We start from the raw sequence: 20,994 nt of genomic DNA, 5'->3' as shown, positions 1-20,994 counted from the left end.
AACATTTCAAAATTGAACAGAACCGTTATTGCAGTTCTGGACCTAGGGATTTAGACATTTCCAGGTTAATCTCTCCATTTGAGCTGCATGTCAGCTGCAACCATTCTAGGTACCGCTGCTCACCCCTGTTGGAAAGCTGCTTAAAAAAAATAATTAAATGTCCACGGCCAGGATTAATAGAAGGAATCCACTTCCAGAGACTTTCACACCATCTCCCTGCTAATGTGTTGAGGTCTCTGCTCCGTCATGGCTGCTGTCTCCTCGGGGAAAGAAAACGTGGATAATGAACTATTGCTCACGTGATGGGCTATGCGATGTACAAAGTGCAAAGCACTGGTAAGCGAATACACGAACAAGGTATTTGCAAAAGGCAGGACTTCACTGTACTTTCTCCCAGTTTAGTTAAGAATTTATAAGTCATTTGCAATGAATGTACAAGATTTGCAAGTTTACATGTATTGTATTTGCCAAGGAATCCATTAACGAAAACAAATTATGTTTACTATGATTTCAATTTCTACAGAATTCTAATACAGTAGAGGGGTTCAATAACATCTCATCTTTATTTCTCATTTCTGTTTTAATTAATTCAAAACTTTGAACTTTACCATCATGTATGTTACTTGGGCCAATCCGTAAGTCACTTCTGGTTATGGTTCACAAATCATTTATATAGCATAGTATAACTACTTTTCTCAAGAAAGTCCAAAAATCTTTCTGCATGGCTATAGTCAAGTGATACAGAACATTTAAGGTTACACATTTCAGTCACTTTATAATATTTTATTCATATAATCTGTACAGTTTAGTTACATAAACTATAGATTTCTGCTGTCATTACTTTACAATACTTACATACTAAATTCAATCACGCATTCATTTTAAACCTCCTTCAGAACAATGCTAAAATAATCAAAATGGACATATGCAAACATTCTCTACACATTTAAAAAGATCAGTTGATTAAAAATGTGCAACTTTCCCCTACTCAGCTTCAATCATCCATTCATTAAATATTTTGTCCATCATATTCCTTTTCTGCCAGCTTCCATTGTTAACAGTAGGAATTATTTTATCTGGTTTCAACCACTGTACAAATCTCTTCATCTCAAGATAGCTGCTATGTTCACTGTAAGGAATACCTGAAATACATGGCAATTTTAGAAATAGAAAATCAGACATTAAGAACAGGATGGACGCTAATGTTACCCTCAGCCCCACCACCAGGTGCGTGCGTACTTATTTTGTTTTGAGATTTTTTTTGGTTGCTGCTTAATAATGAACAATTTAGTGAAATGTTTGTAAATTGTAAGTGTCCTGCCTCCAATTGATGCTATATAAGTAACAAAACATATTCCTTCCCCACAAAAATTATAGATAAGAAACTAAGTGAACAGTTTTATTTTTGAACACCTAATTTAAAAATAAAGGCTTCTGTGGGAAGGATGAATGATTGGAGGGGATGGGAAAGAGAAAGATGAGGGAAGAACACAGCAATGTACAAAATATAATTCATAGCATTGTTTAGTTTAAATATGAATGGGATTTCATTTTTCTTTTGGCCTGCTGCTTTACTGTTAAAAGAGGACTAACTGAACAACTCAAAACTTCACTGTTCCGCTTTTACTAAATGCATGAAGCTCACAAAATGAATACACAGAAAAGAATGCCACACAGCTTAATATGTACCTACCATAAATAGTAAACTTTCCTTGGACTCTAGGCTTGATGTCATGTATTGTACCACTCAGGCCAGAAAATGTCCATCCAGTTGGTTTGAATGCCACAACTCGATCATACTTTCTTGGGAACTTATTCATGTGCGCTTGTAAACCCTAAACATTAAAAAAAAGTCATTTAGCGACAACCAAATGGACAGGTTTTGAATAAGCAACTTTTACTGACAATTGATCTTGTCATTCCTTAGGAATTACTTTTTGACTGATTGTTATGTGGTTTGGGTTGGTAGAGGGGAAAGTCTAATTGTTCTAAATACAATTTTGGGTCTGTGAACTTGGAAAGCACAGTGATGTAAATACTCCTGCCTAAATTACCCAACACCTTGTTCACTGAGAAAAAGATAATGTTAGGAGAAACAGAGAGGGTATGAGAAAAAACTATACAGGACATTGGAAGTATAATAGCTAGTCACCCTTACACCCATTTTAATACTAATTTCCAGCATTCGTATGCTTTACACAAATGTTCTTACATTACTGGAAGGTCCAACTACCAAATAAATTCTAATGGTTTTACTATTAAGGATTTGTTCTCCTTCAATGCATTTCATCCTTATTAGCTACTAATAATCATTTTGAAGCTGTTTAACTCTCTTTTTATAGTTACTTAGGAACCATAGCTGCAACAAAAGGTGTTCCCACTTTGTTTCATTACTTATTAGCAGCATCTCACAAGCATGCATTTAAGCACAATCAGTCCCACACAAAGGGCAGAATTCTGCCTTGGTGGGTGGGCGGGCAGTCGAACTCCGCCGCAGAAACGGGTCCCAACGCCATTTTGAGGGGGCGGGCCAATTAAGGCTATGCGCTTCCTGTGCGGGGGGGGGGGGGGGAAGAGAGAGAGAGAGAGAGAGAGAGAGAGAGAGAGAGAGAGAGAGAGAGAGAGAGAGAGAGAGAGAGAGAGGAGAAAGAGGGGAGGGATTCCCCATCTGTCAAAGTGCACTCTTTCGTGCATGCGCGCGATAGAGCACACTGCTCCCTGAGACCAAGTGCTGTCTCAGGGACATTACTGACAGGTAAAAAGACTCCAAAAATAGAAAAATATTAAAATTATTAACATGTCCCCCTCATGTGACAATGTCACATGAGATGGGACATGTTAATAAAAAATACAAACTTTATGAAACTTTTTAACAACGGACATGAAACCTCATCCAGCCAGGGATCATCAGGAGGCCGCTGGGACTCCTGGCCTGCCTGCCAGCCTTAAGCTTGGATGGGCAGGTCTTTAACAATCTTAATTAATTAACCTGTCAATGGTCTTAATTGGCCATTGACAGATCGGCAGGCGGACAGCTGATTTCACTGTCCGCCCGCCTTCCTGAAAATTTAAAGGGACCGGGATGATGTCGGGGGTTCCTCCCGATACCATCACATGTCATTTTCCCATCGGCGAAGCGGGCCCTGCCCCCAAATCGCCGACGGGAAAATCCTGGCCAAAGTATTTCATCCCAAACTATAACTAACACAAAGCATAAACAAAAAAAATCTCCAAGGCAATCAGTCTTTCTGAAAAACTGAAAGTTCTCAAAGCAGTCTCCTGCAAATGAATAGACAACTAGAATTCTACTAACTGATAAGTAAAGAACATTAAGCATATCTTGCAGCATTCACAGCTTCTTTCCTGACTGAATGCAAAAACAAGAAGCAAAAAGATACAATTACAAGAGCAAAATACTGCAGATGCTGGAAACCTGAAATGAAAACAAGTAGATAAAAACAAAAAAAACTGCGGATGCTAGAAATCCAAAACAAAAACAGAATTATCTGGAAAAACTCAGCAAGTCTGGCAGCATCGGCGGCGAAGAAAAGAGTTGACGTTTTGAGTCCTCATGACCCTTCAACAGAACTGAGTGAATATTAGAAGAGGGGTGAAATATAAGCTGGTTTAAGGTGGGGAGAGAAGTGGGGGGGTGGGGTGGTGGTGGTGTGGTTGTAGGGACAAGCAAGCAGTGATAGGAGCAGATAATCAAAAGATGTCACAGACAAAGGAACAAAGAGGTGTTGAAGGTGGTGATATTATCTAAACGAATGTGCTAATTAAGAATGGATGGCAGGGCACTCAAGGTACACACTATTTGGGCTTGGCCTGAATAGCCAAGTGATTATGGTACTGGGTTTGTAACCCCAAGATCAAGAGTTCAAATCTTACAATGGCAAACTATGAAACAATGTAACCTCATCTGTATAAACAGATGGAAACGTGTTTGTACTCAAAAGAGTTACAACAGTTACTGCACCTCAACCAGTGGTTGCAAATAAGTGCATTGAGATGTTCTGAACATAATACGCTTGGCCTAAATAGCCAAGTGGTTATGGTACTGGGTTTGTAACCCCAAGATCTAGAGTTCAAATCTCACAATGGCAAACTATGAAACAATGTAACTTCATCTGAAACAGATGGAAACGGGTTTGTACTCGAAAGAGTTACACACTAGTCGGGGTGGGGTGGAAAGACTAGCAGGGCTTAAAAGATTTAAAAACAATGGAAATAGGTGGGAAAAGAAAAATCCAAATAAATTATTGGAAAAAGCAAAAGGAAGGGGAAAGAAACAGAAAGGGGGTGGGGATGGAGGTCAAGATCTAAAGTTGTTGAACTCAATATTCAGTCCAGAAGGCTGTAAAGTGCCTGGTCGGAAGATGAGGTGCTGTTCCTCCAGTTTGTGTTGGACTTCACTGGAACAATGCAGCAAGCCAAGGACAGACATGTGGGCAAGCGACAGGGAGGTTTGGGTCATTCTTGTGGACAGACCGCAGGTGTTCTGCAAAGCGGTCGCCCAGTTTACGTTTGGTCTCTCCAATGTAGAGGAGACCACATTGGGAGCAACGAATGCAGTAGACTAAGTTGGGGGAAATGCAAATGAAATGGTGCTTTGCAGAACACCTGCACGGTCCGCAAGGGAGACCCAAACCTCCCTGTCACTTGCCGTTTTAACTCTCCACCCTGCTCTCTTGCCCACATGTCTGTCCTTGGCTTGCTGCATTGTTCCAGTGAAGCCCAACACAAACTGGAGGAACAGCACCTCATCTTCCGACTAGGCACTTTACAGCCTTCCAGAGTGAATATTGAATTCAACAACTTTAGATCTTGAACTCCCTCCTCCATCCCCACCCCCTTTCTGTTTCTTCCCCCTTCCTTTTGTTTTTTCCAATAATTTATATAGATTTTTCTTTTCCCACCTATTTCCATTATTTTTAAATCTTTTATGCCCTGCTAGTCTTTCCACCCCATCCCAACTAGAGCTGTACCTTGAGTGCCCTGCCATCCATTCCTAATTAGCACATACGTTTAGATAATATCACCACCTTCAACAGCTCTTTGTTCCTTTGTCTGTGACATCTTTTGATTATCTGCTCCTATCACTGCTTGCTTGTCCCTACAACCACACCACCACCGCCCCCACCCACCCCCCCCCAACCTTAAACCAGCTTATATTTCACCCCTCTTCTAATATTCACTCAGTTCTGTTGAAGGATCATGAGGACTCGAAATGAAAACAAGTAGTGCTGGAAATACTCAGGTCAGGCAGCATCTGTTAACATTTCATGTCAGTAGTTAATAAAAAGGTCAATCTGAAACATTATCCTTTAGAAAGATACTATAATCATCATCTAAAGACTTTTTTTCAAAGCAGATACAATGACTACCAGAGAAAATGTTGGCTATTCAATCACATGGAGAGTACCAATTTTGTTTGCTAAATGTTCATTGGTGGCATCATGCTGAGTGGATAGAAATGGCAAAGGTCGATCCTTTAAATACTCAGGCTGGTGGACTGGAAAGTGAGCACAAGCGGAACCCTATCATGGTTCTGGTAGGGAGGGGAAGTGGTGAGGGTAGAAGTGTGGGAAATAGGTCAGACCACCACCACATCTTCCCCTCACTTCCTGTCAGTATTCTGGGTGACCACTTTGTGGAACACCTTTGCTCAGTCGCAAGCATGATCCCGACCTTCCTGTCGCTTGGCATTTCAACTTACCATTTTGCTCTCATGCTCACATTTCTGTCTTCTGCCTGCTACAATATTCCAGTGAAGCCCAATGCAAACTGGAGAAGCACCTCATCTTCCGATTAGGCACTTTACAGCCTTCTGCTCTTAACGCTGAGTTCAACAACTTCAGACCATGAACTGTGTCCTCCATTTTGATTCCTCCAACTCCGCCCCCCCCCCCCCCTCCACCCCCCCCAACCCCTCCCAAAGTGCCAGTCTGTACCAACGTATTGCTTTCAGAGTTTCAGAGAGCGCTGACCCTTCTAATACTGACACATTCTATCTTGCTTTCAGACAGGATTGAAATTTATGCGCTATTAACACCCGATTTACTCTTTAATACCATCATTAACACTTCCTTTGTCGTGTCTGACATTTCTCATTTAATCATCCCTGTTCTCCAAACTATCCCTGACATTTTATTTTGCTCCACCACGCTCCCCCCCTCCTTTTTGACAGCATAAAACCCATCATATTTCTCCTTCTCCATCTCTGAAAGCGTGTCATACGGACTCCACAGATGCTGCCAGACCTGAGTTTTTCCAGCATTTTGTGTTTTTAATATCAAAACAGATCAATTGGTCATTCATCATACTATTTGCAAATTGCTGGCTGAGTTTTCCTACAAAATAGCATTTCAAAAGTGTTTCAATTGCTGGGAAGCACTTTGGGATATCCTGAGGACATTCTTTAAAATACAAGTTGTTGTTCCTCTTTTACTGAATTAGCACATGTAAAATTAGATGAATTCTAAAGAATAATTTTGTACACTACAAGTTTAAAGCACATGTTACTTCGCACCACTATTTATTATAATCTAAATAATTATGCTTACAAAATGTTCAAATCCATGTAAAAACACATTTGGAATTTTTGGGCAGAATTTTCAAAGCAAGGCAGGCTTCCCAACGCAGTCTCACCTCACTGTTTTTGGTGGAGGCATTGTACAGTGGGTAGCAGTAACTTGCACGCAAACGAGAGCATCTTGAAGGACAGAATGAGAGTTTGGAGGAGAGACACTGGAAAAAGGCAAGGTCTTAAGCACCTTCATGGAAGGGAGATGGCAACACAACAGGGAGCCAGAGTCTCAAACAATTCTTAACAATGAATAAAAAGGGGAAAGAAGCTGAGGGTACTTCATACATGGCAGACAATGGACATTGAGAGAGCAGAGCTTGCAGAGGGTTGTTTAGGAGCTTGGGCAATTGGAGGGGTTAGTGAGGATGAGCTGGGGTGGGGGTGTCCAGACAGCCACTACAGTGCTGCTGGTGGCAAATAAGGCCATCCCTGGACATAGAGATCAGGGTTGGCAATGAGCAGTAGCGAGAAGCAACCGTTACAATGACAAATGCAGCCCTTTTGTCTTAAATGATACTGATGAACAAGGGCCAAGAGAGCATGAAGGAAATACGCTCACCATAGATCTACTATGCAAACAGCCAGCTTCCTGGACATGTTGGAGCAATGCTGCTGGAGGGTGCACTGACGAAGGAAATTGGCTGCTGACTCAAGTGCCCTCATAGACAAACACCTTAGACCTTACCACTCATGTGGACATGCCCTACCAGCAGCTGTGAAGCTGACAGTGCCCAGAGTCATTTAAAGGGTTGGCAGTGGACCTCAGTGGCACATATAAACAGCTGCCCATCATAGCATCCGTAAGGCGACTGATGCCATGTAGAAGTAGCAGAGCGCATTGAGTTCTAGACTGATGTGAACACACAGACGCAGATGGCTGTGGGATTTGCCTCCAGTGTTGGATTCCCTCAGGTGCACAGGGTTATGGACTACACTTGGCTGGGCAGCCAGGAGCATTCATAAATAGGAAAGGATTCTGCTTCCTCAATATTCAATTGGTGTGTGACCAGGACAGACATTTTCTGCAGGTATGCACAGATTCCTGGGAGCTGCAATGATACCTTCATCCTGAGGTAATCGCAGGTGCCACAGCTGTTCATGCCATCTATATGAATGACTGCTAGGGGACCAAGATTTATTCATTGAAGAGATGACTGTTGGATGACACATACGTGCAACTTACAAGGGAGGCGCAAAGGCACCACAACTGCTGCCACCTAAGCGCAAGGGTTAACAGAGTAGGTCAGACACCTGAACATGCGGCTCTGATGCCTTGACTATTCAGGGGTGCTTTCTAGTACACTCCCTTAAGGATTTCTTGCATTGTGGTAGTGTAGTGCGCTCTTCATAACATGGCCCTTCAAAGATATATGGACTTTGCCAAGACAGATGTGAAGGAGCGGCGCACTTCTTTGGAGGAGGAGGAAAAAGAAGTGGTGTTGCATAGCAATCCCGAATTGCAAGGCCTTCTTCAGGTCCATCCAAAACTGCAAACTATTGACCAGAATGATGGGGAAGTTCCAGTTGCAATAATACAGGCACAATTCTTGAAGGTGCCCCAACCAGGAAGGCACTTGGCTTAAATTAATCTTTTTCACAAGGAACAAGCGCATCTAAAAGACGTACAATGCAGACATTCCCTTTCTCCACCTCCGCACCGCTCTCCCCCCACCCCCGCCCCCACAAAAGGCAACCAACCACTCACTTTTGCGTTGATACCAAAATGCCATTAAAGCATTAAAATCACATAAGTCTGGGTCCAATCATCAACCATTTTATAATATTGAGTCATTATCACGGAACACAAACATAACAAAAGTCATGCAAGTGCACCACAAAATGAAATTACCAACGCAGCACTGACAACTCATTGTCGCTCCTTTGGGATGCTTCCATGTGGCTGAGGCTAAAGCGGGGTCAGGCTGTTCATGTGTGCAAGCCTGATGCCTGGGGCAGATGTGTTTGGCGTCATGGTACCAGTGGGCATCACCATAGTCTGCCCTACCTGCGTCAATGCAGGGACAGCTTCGGTCATGGGGCTTTTAGTCAGTGGAAGGGGCAGATGATGATAGTGCCCTGTGAAAAGTGATCCATCAACACTGCTGACCACTCCAACCTTTTCATGGCATACGTGCATGTCAAAGAGAATCGCCAGTTAAGGCACAAATGGCAGCTCCTCAATGCATCTTTGTGCCATTGACTAGTCAATGGTACAGAATGCAGCATACATTTTGTGCGCGTCAGACACTGTTCCAGCCTCCACTTAGCATGACGCTACATATGGCTCTCCATAAGGTAGGCCACTCATGTGCTTCAGACAGAACAGCACATCTCACGAATGGATTCCTCCATTCTGTGCCCATGACTCCACCAGCATTTGGGCACACATTTTCTGCAACTGATCCAAGACGACCCACCTTGTGTGCGACTCCCAAGGTTCTGCACCTCTGCTCAGCTGAACATTGCAGTATCTGCACAATCCTGAGGGGCCTAGCCACAATTAACTCTACATCCCTAATCTCCTGTTCACAAGTGAAGTGTGGCTCATCCTGTGCTACCTGTTCTAAACTTGTGAAGCCACAACGAGGAGAGAGCATTTGCACTGGAGGAGGTTGTGCTCGCCTGATTTAACAGTGCTGCCTCAGATGCAGTTTCATCTTCCAAATTAGATGCCGATGACACACTGATGTGCTGCGGCTCCCTTTCCACAAGTGGCCCTGTGGTATACATAAGAATTTGGTTAAGAAAGTTCTGTCAGCAGCTCCCTCAACAAAAGCTGCAGCAGACCATTAAAGCTTATACATTGGCTTTTGTTAAACTGAGGGAGGGAGCTACATGCTATTACCTGGAGATAACAGGATTCTAATCACCCAGTCTTGGACAGACTCTCACCGTTGTCAACTTCCTGATGATCTGCAACCCTAGCAATGTCAAGTGCCTCCTCTTCCATGGGCATCAGAAGAATGAGATGTAACACTCCATCACCAGATGGACCCCTTTCTCACGAGTTGTGTTTTTCTTGCAAGGTCAAGAGCGGGAGCGTTAAGATCATGACGCCTTTCTTCACTGCAACCAGCAGTTTACTCATGTGATGTCATTGTCTCCAGTGTAACCTCAAGTGCTTGTGGGGTGAGCTTTGGCCATGGCTCAGGAGTGCACCTGGCACACATATGGTCACTGCTCCTGACCACATGCACCCACAAGCTGCTCAGTTCCGAGGTTTAGAATTAGAGACCTGTCATCTGAGTGTTGCATTGCACTCACCTTGCCAGACCTCAGGTCACTGAAGCACTTCCTGCACTGCATCCATGCCCCACTGACAACACTGCAGCTTCTCACCACCTGAGCCAGTTCCAGCCTTGCCTGCTTTGTCTAGCTGGTTCTCTCTTGTCACTCCACAGAAACAGGATACCCTGCTGGGCTGCCATCACCTCTGAAAGAGCCTCCAGATAGGTGTCTGTAAATCATGGGGCTGTCCTTCCACAGGTGTCAGACATGCTGCTGTACTGCTCTCTGTCATTCCAAAGAATCTAGCAAACGCATTGTCTGCCAAGTGCCCTTTAATTCAGCCCAGCACATGAACTTGTGCCTCCTCACCAGAACCATTGCCACTAATTGAGTGGCAAAAGTGCTATCGGGTCACTAATTGGCCACCTCCTTAAAAATTGCCATAAATGTCTGGGGTCAATGTGCAGCTGGGTCAGGACCCAGAGAGAGATCCCCGAGTCAGGATCCCGATATGAAAATCCAGCCCATTCTCTCTTTAAAACAAACAGTCTTGAGTTATCAATTACAATTTAAAAGTACAAAAAATTATATAGCACCTCTGATGACTTCAGGGCACTCCAAAGCACTATTCATCCAATTTAGAAGTGTGGTTGTTGTTGTAATGTGTGTACAACAGGCTCCCAAACACGGTTTTAATGATGTTGATTGAGGGACTGACCAGAATACAAAGGATGACTCCCCTATTCTTCTTCAAAATGGTATTATGGGATCTTTTACATCCACCTGAGAGAGCAGTGAGAACTTCGGTTTAACATCTCATCCAAAAGATGGGACATCCAACAGTACAGCACTGGATTCTCAGCTTTATTTCTGTGCTTAAGTGGGACTTGAACCCTCCATCTTCTGATTCAGAGGAGGGGGTGATACCCACTGAAGCACTATGGACATTGATACGTACCATACTTGTAGCATACTTTACTTTTCTCAATTAAAAAGCTTTATTTTTAAATGATGCATGTAGAATATTGTGTGAATTGGAAAAACTGGTTTGATAAAAGTACTGCATAAAAACTGGTAGGTTAATTCTTTGTAATGTATACCTTAATTACCAAAGAGTAATTCCATGACAGTCTATAGTTACTGCTTATAATCTACTAATTATATCAACCACTAAATTGAGGAGGGAAATATTCAGCACATTAGATAAAAAGCGAACAAAGATAAGACTAACTTAATATGCTGTAATAGGGCAGTTTCATATCATCATAAAGTGAATCATCAGCCAGTTTAAATGAAAAATTATTTGGTACCTGAGATAACATTTACAATTATACAGATTCCACGTCATGCAATATGTCTGTCTAGATTCTGACAAGTGTATATTTTTACAAAAAAAAATCAAAAAGCACTGACAGGATAAAGTTACTGTGTTAAAATTGGGCATTAAATGATAAACCAGTTTGTGGGCTACTGTTAATTTAAACAAGATTCAAACACCAGAAAAATACTTTTGAAAAATAAAAAATCTTTCAGACTAGTAAGAAAAAGTGTCCCAATTTTTACTTCAGTTAACCCAGCTGTTCTATGTGCTTCTGTTAGATTAAATGTAAACAATGTAGTTTATCAAAATATTTTTTCCACAATCTTTGAGGTTAGGAACATAGTGTGAACATGTAATTGTTATATCTACACATTAAATCCATCTATAAATAGTTCTTATGATTTTTACATAAGAATAGAGCAAAAATCTCATTGGTGTGATTTAATTGCAGAACTATACAAAATACTGAAATGTATTTATCTTTTCTGTACAGGAAAAATATCCCATCTTGTCGAAACAGCTTAATTAGCTGCTACCAGCTATCTCAGGAAACCATAAACTCAGGAAGTATATAGAGGATATCCCATAGAGACTAGTAAAATTTAACATTATCTCTCACGTGAGGAGGCCCAAATAACAAAAGTATTTTCCGGAGTTAAAGGTCATTCTAAATTAGACAAAAATGAATCCCAGCTTTCCAGCTTATGCCATTTAACCTCTTAAATGCATGTTATATATGGACACAAAATACATAGAAAATTATGTCAATTAGAGCAGAATGTAGCAGATAGCACTTTCATTTACAGTTGGCTAATCCAAGTATCGAATGGCTTCCACAATGGTTTCTTTTCCAGTTCTTGGCTATAAGTGTTTGTCAGACAACAGAATCCACAAGCCAATACACCACTACCACAGCCATGCCTTCAGATGCAAAGTCCCAAACTTTTGAAATTGCATCCCTGAACCCCAACCCCACCGCTTTCCCCTCCTCCTTTAATACCTTTCTTAAAAGCCTGTGACCAAGGCTGGGTTTTGAGGTCCACAGCAAAGCAACAGTGCTCAATGATCTCAAAGAAAATCGCCTACAAAGATCTAGCAATCTCTATGACATCGATTTCCTTTGCCAAAGGCAGTTTAAATCTTGCACCAAGTGATCTCCAGAAGTTCAACAGCAGTGGTGTCATCATATAGGGTAAGCAGTCAATTACAGGCAGAAAACTGGCAAGTTAAAAATCACTGATAACCTGAAAACATTAAAGTAAAGGCTTTGAAATAAATGACTGGATTAAGATAGAAACTAAATTATAAAAAGCTTTAATATTTTAAAACTGTGGAATTTATCATGGAGAAACTTGACATTTCATAAATATAAAATTCACTTTTCAGGGCCAGTGAGGTGTTTAGAAGTAATTATGAACTTGGTATAGTATTAGAAACTCAGCTACATCTCATTCAACAAGCTGTAACCTACACTGCTTGTCTTGAGAAGTGGAAATTTTCAACAATTCGCTGATTGCACTCAGGGGAGGGGGAGGGTAAAAAAGATGCACTTCAACTGGGAGAACGAGAATCACTGACAGTGACTTCTGGATTTGTGTTATTCGGTGCATGTGCGAGCTCTGGAAGTTGCCGTCAGAACAATAACTGCCGATACTGACAGTTTCTCATGCAATTTAGTCATTTTTTTAAAATCTTATGAACAAGAGTAGATTATATAAGAAAAAAAGAGACATGAATTTGCACAGTACTTTTCACAATCACCAGACATTTCAAAGTGCTTTACAGCCATGAAATACTTTTGAAACTGTAGTCACTGTTCTAATATAGGAAACGCAGCAGCAACTATGCGCACAGCAAACTTCTACAAACTTCTACAATAATGACTAGATAATCTGTTTTTTTTGTGCTGAGTGATAAATATTGACCAGGACACCAGGGATAACTTCCCTGATCATCTTTAAAATTGTGCAATGGGTTCTTTTACATCCACCGGAGCACGCAGATGGGGCCTTGGTTTAAAGTCTCATCCAAAAGACAGCACCTCCAACAGTATAGTGCACAGAACTGTCAGCGTAGATTTTTGTGCTCAAGCCCTGGAATGCAACTTGAACCTGGAACCTTGTGACTAGTGAGAATGCTACCAACTAAGCCACAGCTGACATTTTAGCACCAATGTATCTATTTACTTGTTGCTTAATTCAAATTATTGGTCAACTCAATTATAAGCACACAAAAATAATTGAAATATCAGGAACAGCATAAGGGGATCTGTTCAAAAGTATCTGAATAGAACTGAGGAATGATTAGAGGGAAAGTTATTTAGTAGCTACTGTGAATTACCAATGCAAGACAAACTTTTAGAACAAAGATTGTGAAACAATACATGAAAAATTAGAATGGGAGACATTCCAGGTTATTAAATGATGATAGAGAATCTAGACTGTTTTAAAAAAATAGTAATGCTATACCACAGTGGTTTAATAAGGTACTTAGGGAGGTAAAAAACAGAAAGAAGAGTCACAAGGACTCGAGACATTAACTCTGTTTCTCTCACTAGACGAAGTGTTCTTCCAGCATTTTGTTTTTATTTTACATTTCCAGCATCCGGTATTTTGTTTTTATTTAAAAAATACAAGCTGTAGTTCTAATGTTCAAAAAGGAGGAAGTATTTTGCAACTGTAGGCTAGTTATCAAAAATCTATAGTCGAGAAGTGTTTGCAGGTATTCTATGCAATGCTATAAATGGACATCTAAAAGAGAATGTGTATCCTATTTGCATGACGTTAAAACAGGACATGCTTTTAAACTGCAAGACATGTTTAAGTAATTAAATAGTTGGGGACAAGGGGTAATTCAGAAAATTTAGTTAACATGGATTTACAAATGGCACTGATGGCAAATTGTACAAAAGGTTGAACATCAGTTCAGCAAGAGATGCAGTATGGCAATAAATTGAAAATGCTCTGCTTGGGGAAAAACATGCACTGATTTACCAACCAGTGGAGATGATATTTTGCTATCAGAGCTGGTGATAGAATCTATAGGAGGTGTCTTTTTTTTAAAAATGCTATTATTTTAAAAAGCTCCTACTGCTCAGTAATAGATGTTAGAATAAAATGTAACTGGGGAAAATAGAGTTAAGAAGCATGTAAAATAAAATGACAAAAGTCAGGATTTTAAATTGCTTGTTGCATACTATTTAAGCCATATGCACCATTTAAAATAAAGGATCTCTTACTTATGCAGTTTCTCAAATGAGAGATAGAATTCATTCAAAATTGTGTTCGATAGTAACAGATTAAGTTATTAGAATTGTTTTTAAAATATATGCACAATACAATACACTTACAAGACAATGCAAATTAGAGTCAGAACAGTTTACCCTTGATGAAATAAAAGATTTAAAACAAGAGAAAACTTCACAATTAATGAAAAGCCATGGAAATTTAAATATCTTCAAATAGTTTGGTGAGTTAATGAAACTGAAATTATCCAAGAAAATGATATATTTGTCACTGAAGAAACATCAAATCAAGGGTAATGTAACCCAGTTAAAAAATATTTGAATTTCATCAGCTGATGTTACATTGTATTTATAAACAAAACATTGTGATGCTTAAAAATGAGTGATATCTGGGTCAATCAGGAAGTTTACTAATGTCAAAGAGCAAAATCTAGACTATGTTTAAGGCTGCCACATAGCTGGATGCTCAATCACTGTCATTATTTAGGACATCAAACCTCTATTTCCATTGTTATGTTCCACGTACTAATTATTAGTTAATTAACTTGAGAAGTGAAAAACCAATGACCACTAACCAGACTTTCCAATTAACTTGTAAATTTCCAAATGCAAATATCTCTCAGAACACAAATAAACATACCACGAATCAATGCAGAATTGGATTTTTGTTTAAATGCAAAATGCCAGACTCTCCAGAATGTATGCTGTAAGCTGTATTGGTGGATGGCCTGCAGGAAGTAACTAGAGTATTAATGGTAGAAATTGTCCTAAAGATAAATGCTTCAACAGTGTAGCAGTCAACTGAAATGTCATTGGTTCAGACACACATTTGCCTTATCCAACTTGTTTTTTTTTTTTAATTCATTCATGGGAAGCGGGCATCGCTGGCTAGGCCAGCATTTAATGCCCATCCCTAAATGCCCCTGAGAAGGTGGTGATGAGCTGCCTTCTTGAACTGCTGCAGTCCATGTGGTGTAGGTACATCCACAGTGCTGTTAGGAAGGGAGTTCCAGGATTTTGACCCAGCAATAGCGAAGGAATGGTGATATATTTACAAGTCAGGATGGCGATTGGCTTGGAGGAGAACTTCCATGTGGAAGTGTTCCCATGTGTCTGCTGCCCTTGCTGTTCTAGACGGTAGCGGTCATGGGTTTGGAAGGAGGCTTGGTGAGTTCCCGCGGCGTATCTCGTAGATGGTACACACTGCTGCTATGCGTCAGTGGTGGAGGGAGTGAATATTTGTGGATGGGGTGCCAATCAAGTGGCTTTGTCCTGGATGGTGCCAAGCTTCTTGAGTGTTGCTGGAGCAATACTCATCCAGGCAAGTGGAGAGTATTCCATCACACTCCTGACTTGTGCCTTGTAGATGGTGGACAGGCTTTGGGTAGTCAGGTGGTGAGTTACTCAGTGCAGGATTCCTTGCCTCTTGTAGTCACAGTATTTATATGGCTAGTCCAGTTCAGTTCCTGGTCAATGGTAACCCCGAGGCTGTTGATAGCAGGGGATTCAGCGATGGTAATGCCATTGAATGTCATGGGGCAATGGTTAGATTCTCTCTTGCTGGGGATGGTCATTGCCTGGCATTTGTGTGGCACAAATGTTACTTGCCACTTGTCAGCCCAAGCCTGGATATTGTCCAGGTCTTGCTGCATTTTATCCATTCTACAGGATAATCAAATCCGGTCTATTCAATGCCAATGAAGTTCAAGCATCACTGTACATGGGGCCAGTGGACAAGGAGTATCAGTCTAACACATGACTTTCATATTCGAGCTACTTGGGGATAAAAGGAAATACATAATGAAATATTTATGACCAGGAAAGGATGGTCTCCAGGTTGATATAGTCTTCATCCCTCAAACAGAAATACTGAAGGCAATTGATATCCAGGGTCAAATAGCCTCTAACTACCTGCAAGTGAATCCTCCGCTCTAAGGTAATCAGGGAGCATTTGTTGCTATATTGCCCAGCCCAACTAAATACAGCTGAAAGAATAATATTACATGAGGTGTACTAGAATCATTGCATCTTGCTGATTTAGCTACTACCAAGGTTGACTAAGTGCTTATTATGAGCAGGAAGCAATTCACAGCTACCCTTAATTTCAAACATTAAAATATGTGCCAAAAGGACTATTCTATTGTTCATTTCCCTGGATTCTAGTATCTCTAGATACTCTAGATGAGTATCAAGTGTCTGATTCTGTCAGGGAAGACTATGCTACCAGTATCAAAATTGGGAAAAGCCATGTCAGAAGGGTCTCATAAGCCAATTTCCCTGGGACAAAATATTCTGCAAGATGCCATATTCTGAGCTATCCTGTGACTACGGGCAAGTACATAGTGAAAATCTTGCATGCCGAGAAGAAACCAAATGATAGCACTTTGTACTGACAATTTTGCTCTTTGAAAATGAATCCAAGAAATTTCCTTATGGTAATAAATAGTTAAGCATCCTTATATGCCAAAGGTCAATTATTTTTCCCTCCTTTATTTTCTCTCTATACTGACATATACAAAGCAGAATGTTGATTAATTAATGATGTTATCATACAATTTAAAATGTATAGCTTTCCCTTTTGTTTGAAGGTTTGACCTGTAAGTGACAACCTATAAACGGTACTTTGTGGAGGCTCAACAGCTGGTGGCAACTGTTGTGGGCACTTTATTTTAGGGAACCTAAAAATACAAAAAAAAGACGACAGAACACATAAAATTAACCAATCCAATCTCCTCCTGGAGAAACTATGTTTTTCTCAAGCTTCAGCCACAAGTGATCTGATGTGGGACGAAGAATCCTTAGCAGGGGAAAAATAAAACAGTAGCATAAGTCCTGTGATGTAGGAGTAGAAAAATATGTGCATATAAACATATGCTAAAGGACAAGTAGGCCATTTGGCCCCTCGAGCCTGCTCCATCATTCAATAAAATCATAGCTGATCTGTTGTGTTTTGAATTCCACATTCCCATCTAACCCCGATAACCTTTGATTCCCTTGCCTAATAAGAATCTATCTACCTTTGTCTTAAAAATATTCAGTGACCCTGCTTCCACTGCCTTCTGAGGCAGAGTGCTCCAAAGTCGTACAACCCTCAAAATATTTCTCCTCATCTCTGTCCTAAAAAGGACAACCCCTAGTTTTAAAACAGTACCCCTTAGTTCTGGACTCACCCACATCCAACTTGTCAAGACCATTCAGGATCTTGTATACCTCAATCAAGTCACCCCTTCACTCTTTTAAACTCCAGTGGAAACAAGCCCAGCCTGTCCAACCTATCTTCAGAAGACAATCTGCTCATTCCAGGTATCAATCTAGTAAACCTACTCTGAACTGTGTCCAACATATTTACATCCTTCCTTAAATAAAGAGACCAAAACTGCACATACAATTCGAGATGGGGTCTCACCAATGCCCTGCATAAAAGTAAGGATTTTATGCTTCAGTTATGTTCAATTCCTCTCACAATAAAGGATAGCATTCTATTAGCCTTCTTGATTATATGCTGTATTTGCATATTAACTTTTTATGACTCATGCACTAGAACATCTAGATCCCTCTGCACCTCGGAATTCTGAAGTTGTTCTCTGTTTAATACTCCGCTTTTCCATTCTCCCTGCCAAAGTGAACAACTTCATACTTTCCCATATTAAACTCCATTTGCCAGATTTTTACCCACTCACTCAACTTCTCTACATCAGTCTGCAAACTCCTTAATGTCTTCTTCATAACATACTTTCCTACCTATCTTTGTCTCGTCTGCAAATTTAGCTACCGTGCCTTTGCTCCCCACATCTAAGTCATTGATGGAAACTGCAAAAAGTTGAGGCCCCAGCACAGACCCTTGAGGGACTCCACTAATCACATCCTGCCAATCAGGCAAAGACCTATTTATGCATACACTGTTTTCTGCCAGCCAGTCAATCTTCTTTCCAGGCTAATGTTATCCCCTACACCTTCAGCTTTTATTTTCCGCAATAACCTTTGATGTGGCACCTGATGAAATGCTTCCTGGAAATCCAAGTACAGTATGTGTACAGGCTCCCCTCTTTCCACCGTACATGTCATTCCTTCAAAGAACTCAAATAAAATTGATTAAACATGATTTCCTTTTCATAAAACCATGGTGACTCTTCCCAATTACCCTCAGTTTTTCTAAGTGCCCAGCTATAGCCTCTTTAATGATCAACTCTAATACTTTCCCTATGACCAACCTCAAGCTAACTGGCCTATTGTTTCCTGTTTTCTGCCTCCCTCCCTTCTTGAATAGAAGGGTTATATTTGCTACTTTCTAATCTGATGGAATCTTTCCAGAATCTAGGGAATTTTGGAAAATTAACACCAACACATCTAATACCTGATTAGCTACCTCCTTAAGACCCTAGGATGAAGTCTGTCTGGACCCAGAGACTTGTCAGCACACAGCTCCATCAGTTTGCTCAGTACTGTTTTCCCAGTGAATGCAATTTCACCAAGTTCCTCTCGCCCCTCCACCTCCCCATTTACACCTATTACTGAAATGTTTTTTGTACTCTCTATAGTGAAGACAGAAGCAAATTATTCGTTCATCTCTTCCACCATTTCCTTATTATATACTATTAACTCCGTTCTCACTCTCTAGAGGAACAACATTCACTTTACCTACACTTTTCCTGTTTAAATACCTGTAGAAACTCTTGCTATCTATTTTTTACATTTCTAGCTAGCTTCCTCTCATACTCTAATTTCTTTCACCTGATCAGTCATTTGTCAATCTCTGTTCTTTATATTCTGACCAATCATCTGACCTGCTGCTCATTTTTGAACACTTATATGTTTTTTCCTCAAGTTTGATGTTTTCCCTAACTTCTTGAGTTAACCATGGATGGTGGGTCCTCTCTTTAGAAATTTTTCTAGTAGGAATATACTTATGCTGAGTATTCCAAAATATCCCTTTAAATGTCTGCCGCTGCTTCTTTATTAGTCTATCCCCAGCCTAGTATCCCATTTCAAATCAGCTAGCTCAGCTTTCACATTCACATAGTTGCTCTTATTCAAGTTTAAAATACCAGTCTAAGACCCACTCTTCTCCCTTTCAAACTGGATGTAAAATTCAATCATATTGGGGAGAACTTTCTCCTGTTGTGTGGGCTGGGCAGGAGCGCAGCTAATCACCACCTGCCTTAATTGGGCCGCCCAGCGTGACGCGCACCCAGAAGCACTCAGTATTGCCTATGCAGGCGGGGGGAGGATGGAGAGTCATGGACCTGCGCTATGTGCACGAAAGAGCACAGAAAAATCCGAGACATGGAGCTGCCTCGGGGAGATTAATTTCATTATGAAAAATAGAAAAAAAAAATTTAAAAATTACTCCAACATGTCCCCTCATGTGACACTGTCACAACCTTATGGTTGGACGGGCTGTTAATGATTTCAATTGGTTTTTAAAAGGCCTTAACGGGCCTTTGACAGTTCGAGGTGCTCAGCCAACGCCAGTGTTCACCCGTTGAACTGAAGATCGAAATGACGTGTGGTGACGTCAGGACGCACACCTGATGTTACCGCCCCCACATGCCAACCAGAAGATTCAGGCCATTGTGTTCACTGCTACCTGGGGGTACCTTGATTCTGAGGTCATTAATTAATCCTGTAACATTACACAATACCAAGTCTAATATAACCTGCTCTCTGGTTGGTTCCAGAACGTGCTGTTCTAAGAAACTCTCTCAAAAATATTCTATGAACTCATCCAGGCTACTACTGCCAATCTGATTATTCCAGTTTACATGTAGATTAAAGTCATGTTTACTGCTGTCACTTTATCACAAGCGCCGAATATTTCTTAGTTTGGTTTGTCCTACATTGTAACGGGGCCTGTTAAGGGGCCTGTAGACCACACCCACTAATGACTCCTTTCTCCTACTATTCCTCATCTCCACCCAAACCAATTCTACATCCTGATCTCCTAAACCAAGGTCATTTCTAACTATTGCACAAATGCCATCCTTGATTAACAGTGCTACCCCTCCATCTTTACAGAGTTTCCTATTCTTCTTGAAGGTCATATACCCCTCAATATTCAGGACCCAATCCTTGTCATCTTGCAGTGCCACTTATCTGCACTGTTACTACATTTTCATTTATAGTGTTTACAAATAGCATCAGAAGTTATTGAGTCATCTATGGGGTGTCAATATGCCAAACAAAGCATGCAAAGTTAAGTTTCAGTTCGGCTAATGGTATAGAATGTGCTTTCTCGCAGTTTCTACTTTAGCTTTAAAGGGAGCAATTAGATTTTATGCTAATTCAACAATTAATTTATATAGATTATAGCTGGTGCTTTGTGTAAACTTTATGATCTCTTAGAGAAACAAGTGTTCAAGATAACTTACCTTAAAAGTAATTTGCATCATAGGCAGTAAATGAAGTTGAGAACTTTCCCAGTCCATAGTGATGATTGAGTTTATCTGCTCAGAGTCCAAACATTGTAGAATTTCTAGTTTATTTCGGGTAATACAAACTTTACATCCAAGAACCTCAGCTAAAGCTTTAAAAAAAAAAGCAATGCACAGTTGGAGAAAGCAATTAGAATAGATCTTGTTTTGCTGGTCCTTCCAAATATCCAATGAGAAATAT

At 40.6% G+C, this 20,994-nt stretch overlaps 1 protein-coding gene across 3 annotated transcripts in view; it reads right to left on the bottom strand.

Moving 5' to 3' along the window:
- Window positions 1-440: 440 nt before the first annotated feature.
- The window catches only part of dclre1a (DNA cross-link repair 1A (PSO2 homolog, S. cerevisiae)), a 56,473-nt gene continuing 35,919 nt past the window's right edge, over window positions 441-20,994 (bottom strand). For 2 of the 3 annotated variants that reach the window (XM_041210521.1, XM_041210522.1), the window contains 3 exons: window positions 20,751-20,905; window positions 1,694-1,835; window positions 441-1,142 (listed from right to left, as the gene is read on the bottom strand). In XM_041210521.1, the coding sequence (XP_041066455.1) occupies window positions 985-1,142; window positions 1,694-1,835; window positions 20,751-20,905 (455 nt within the window). In that variant the 3' untranslated portion in view covers window positions 441-984. Of the gene's footprint in view, window positions 1,143-1,693; window positions 1,836-20,750; window positions 20,906-20,994 lie in introns of those variants that run through there. The other variant, XM_041210523.1, reaches the window with a different exon arrangement.

This window comes from Carcharodon carcharias, chromosome 17 (assembly GCF_017639515.1).
Source record: "Carcharodon carcharias isolate sCarCar2 chromosome 17, sCarCar2.pri, whole genome shotgun sequence".
Classification (NCBI taxonomy): Eukaryota; Metazoa; Chordata; class Chondrichthyes; order Lamniformes; family Lamnidae; genus Carcharodon; species Carcharodon carcharias.
This window is presented reverse-complemented; position numbering and strand designations above follow the sequence as displayed.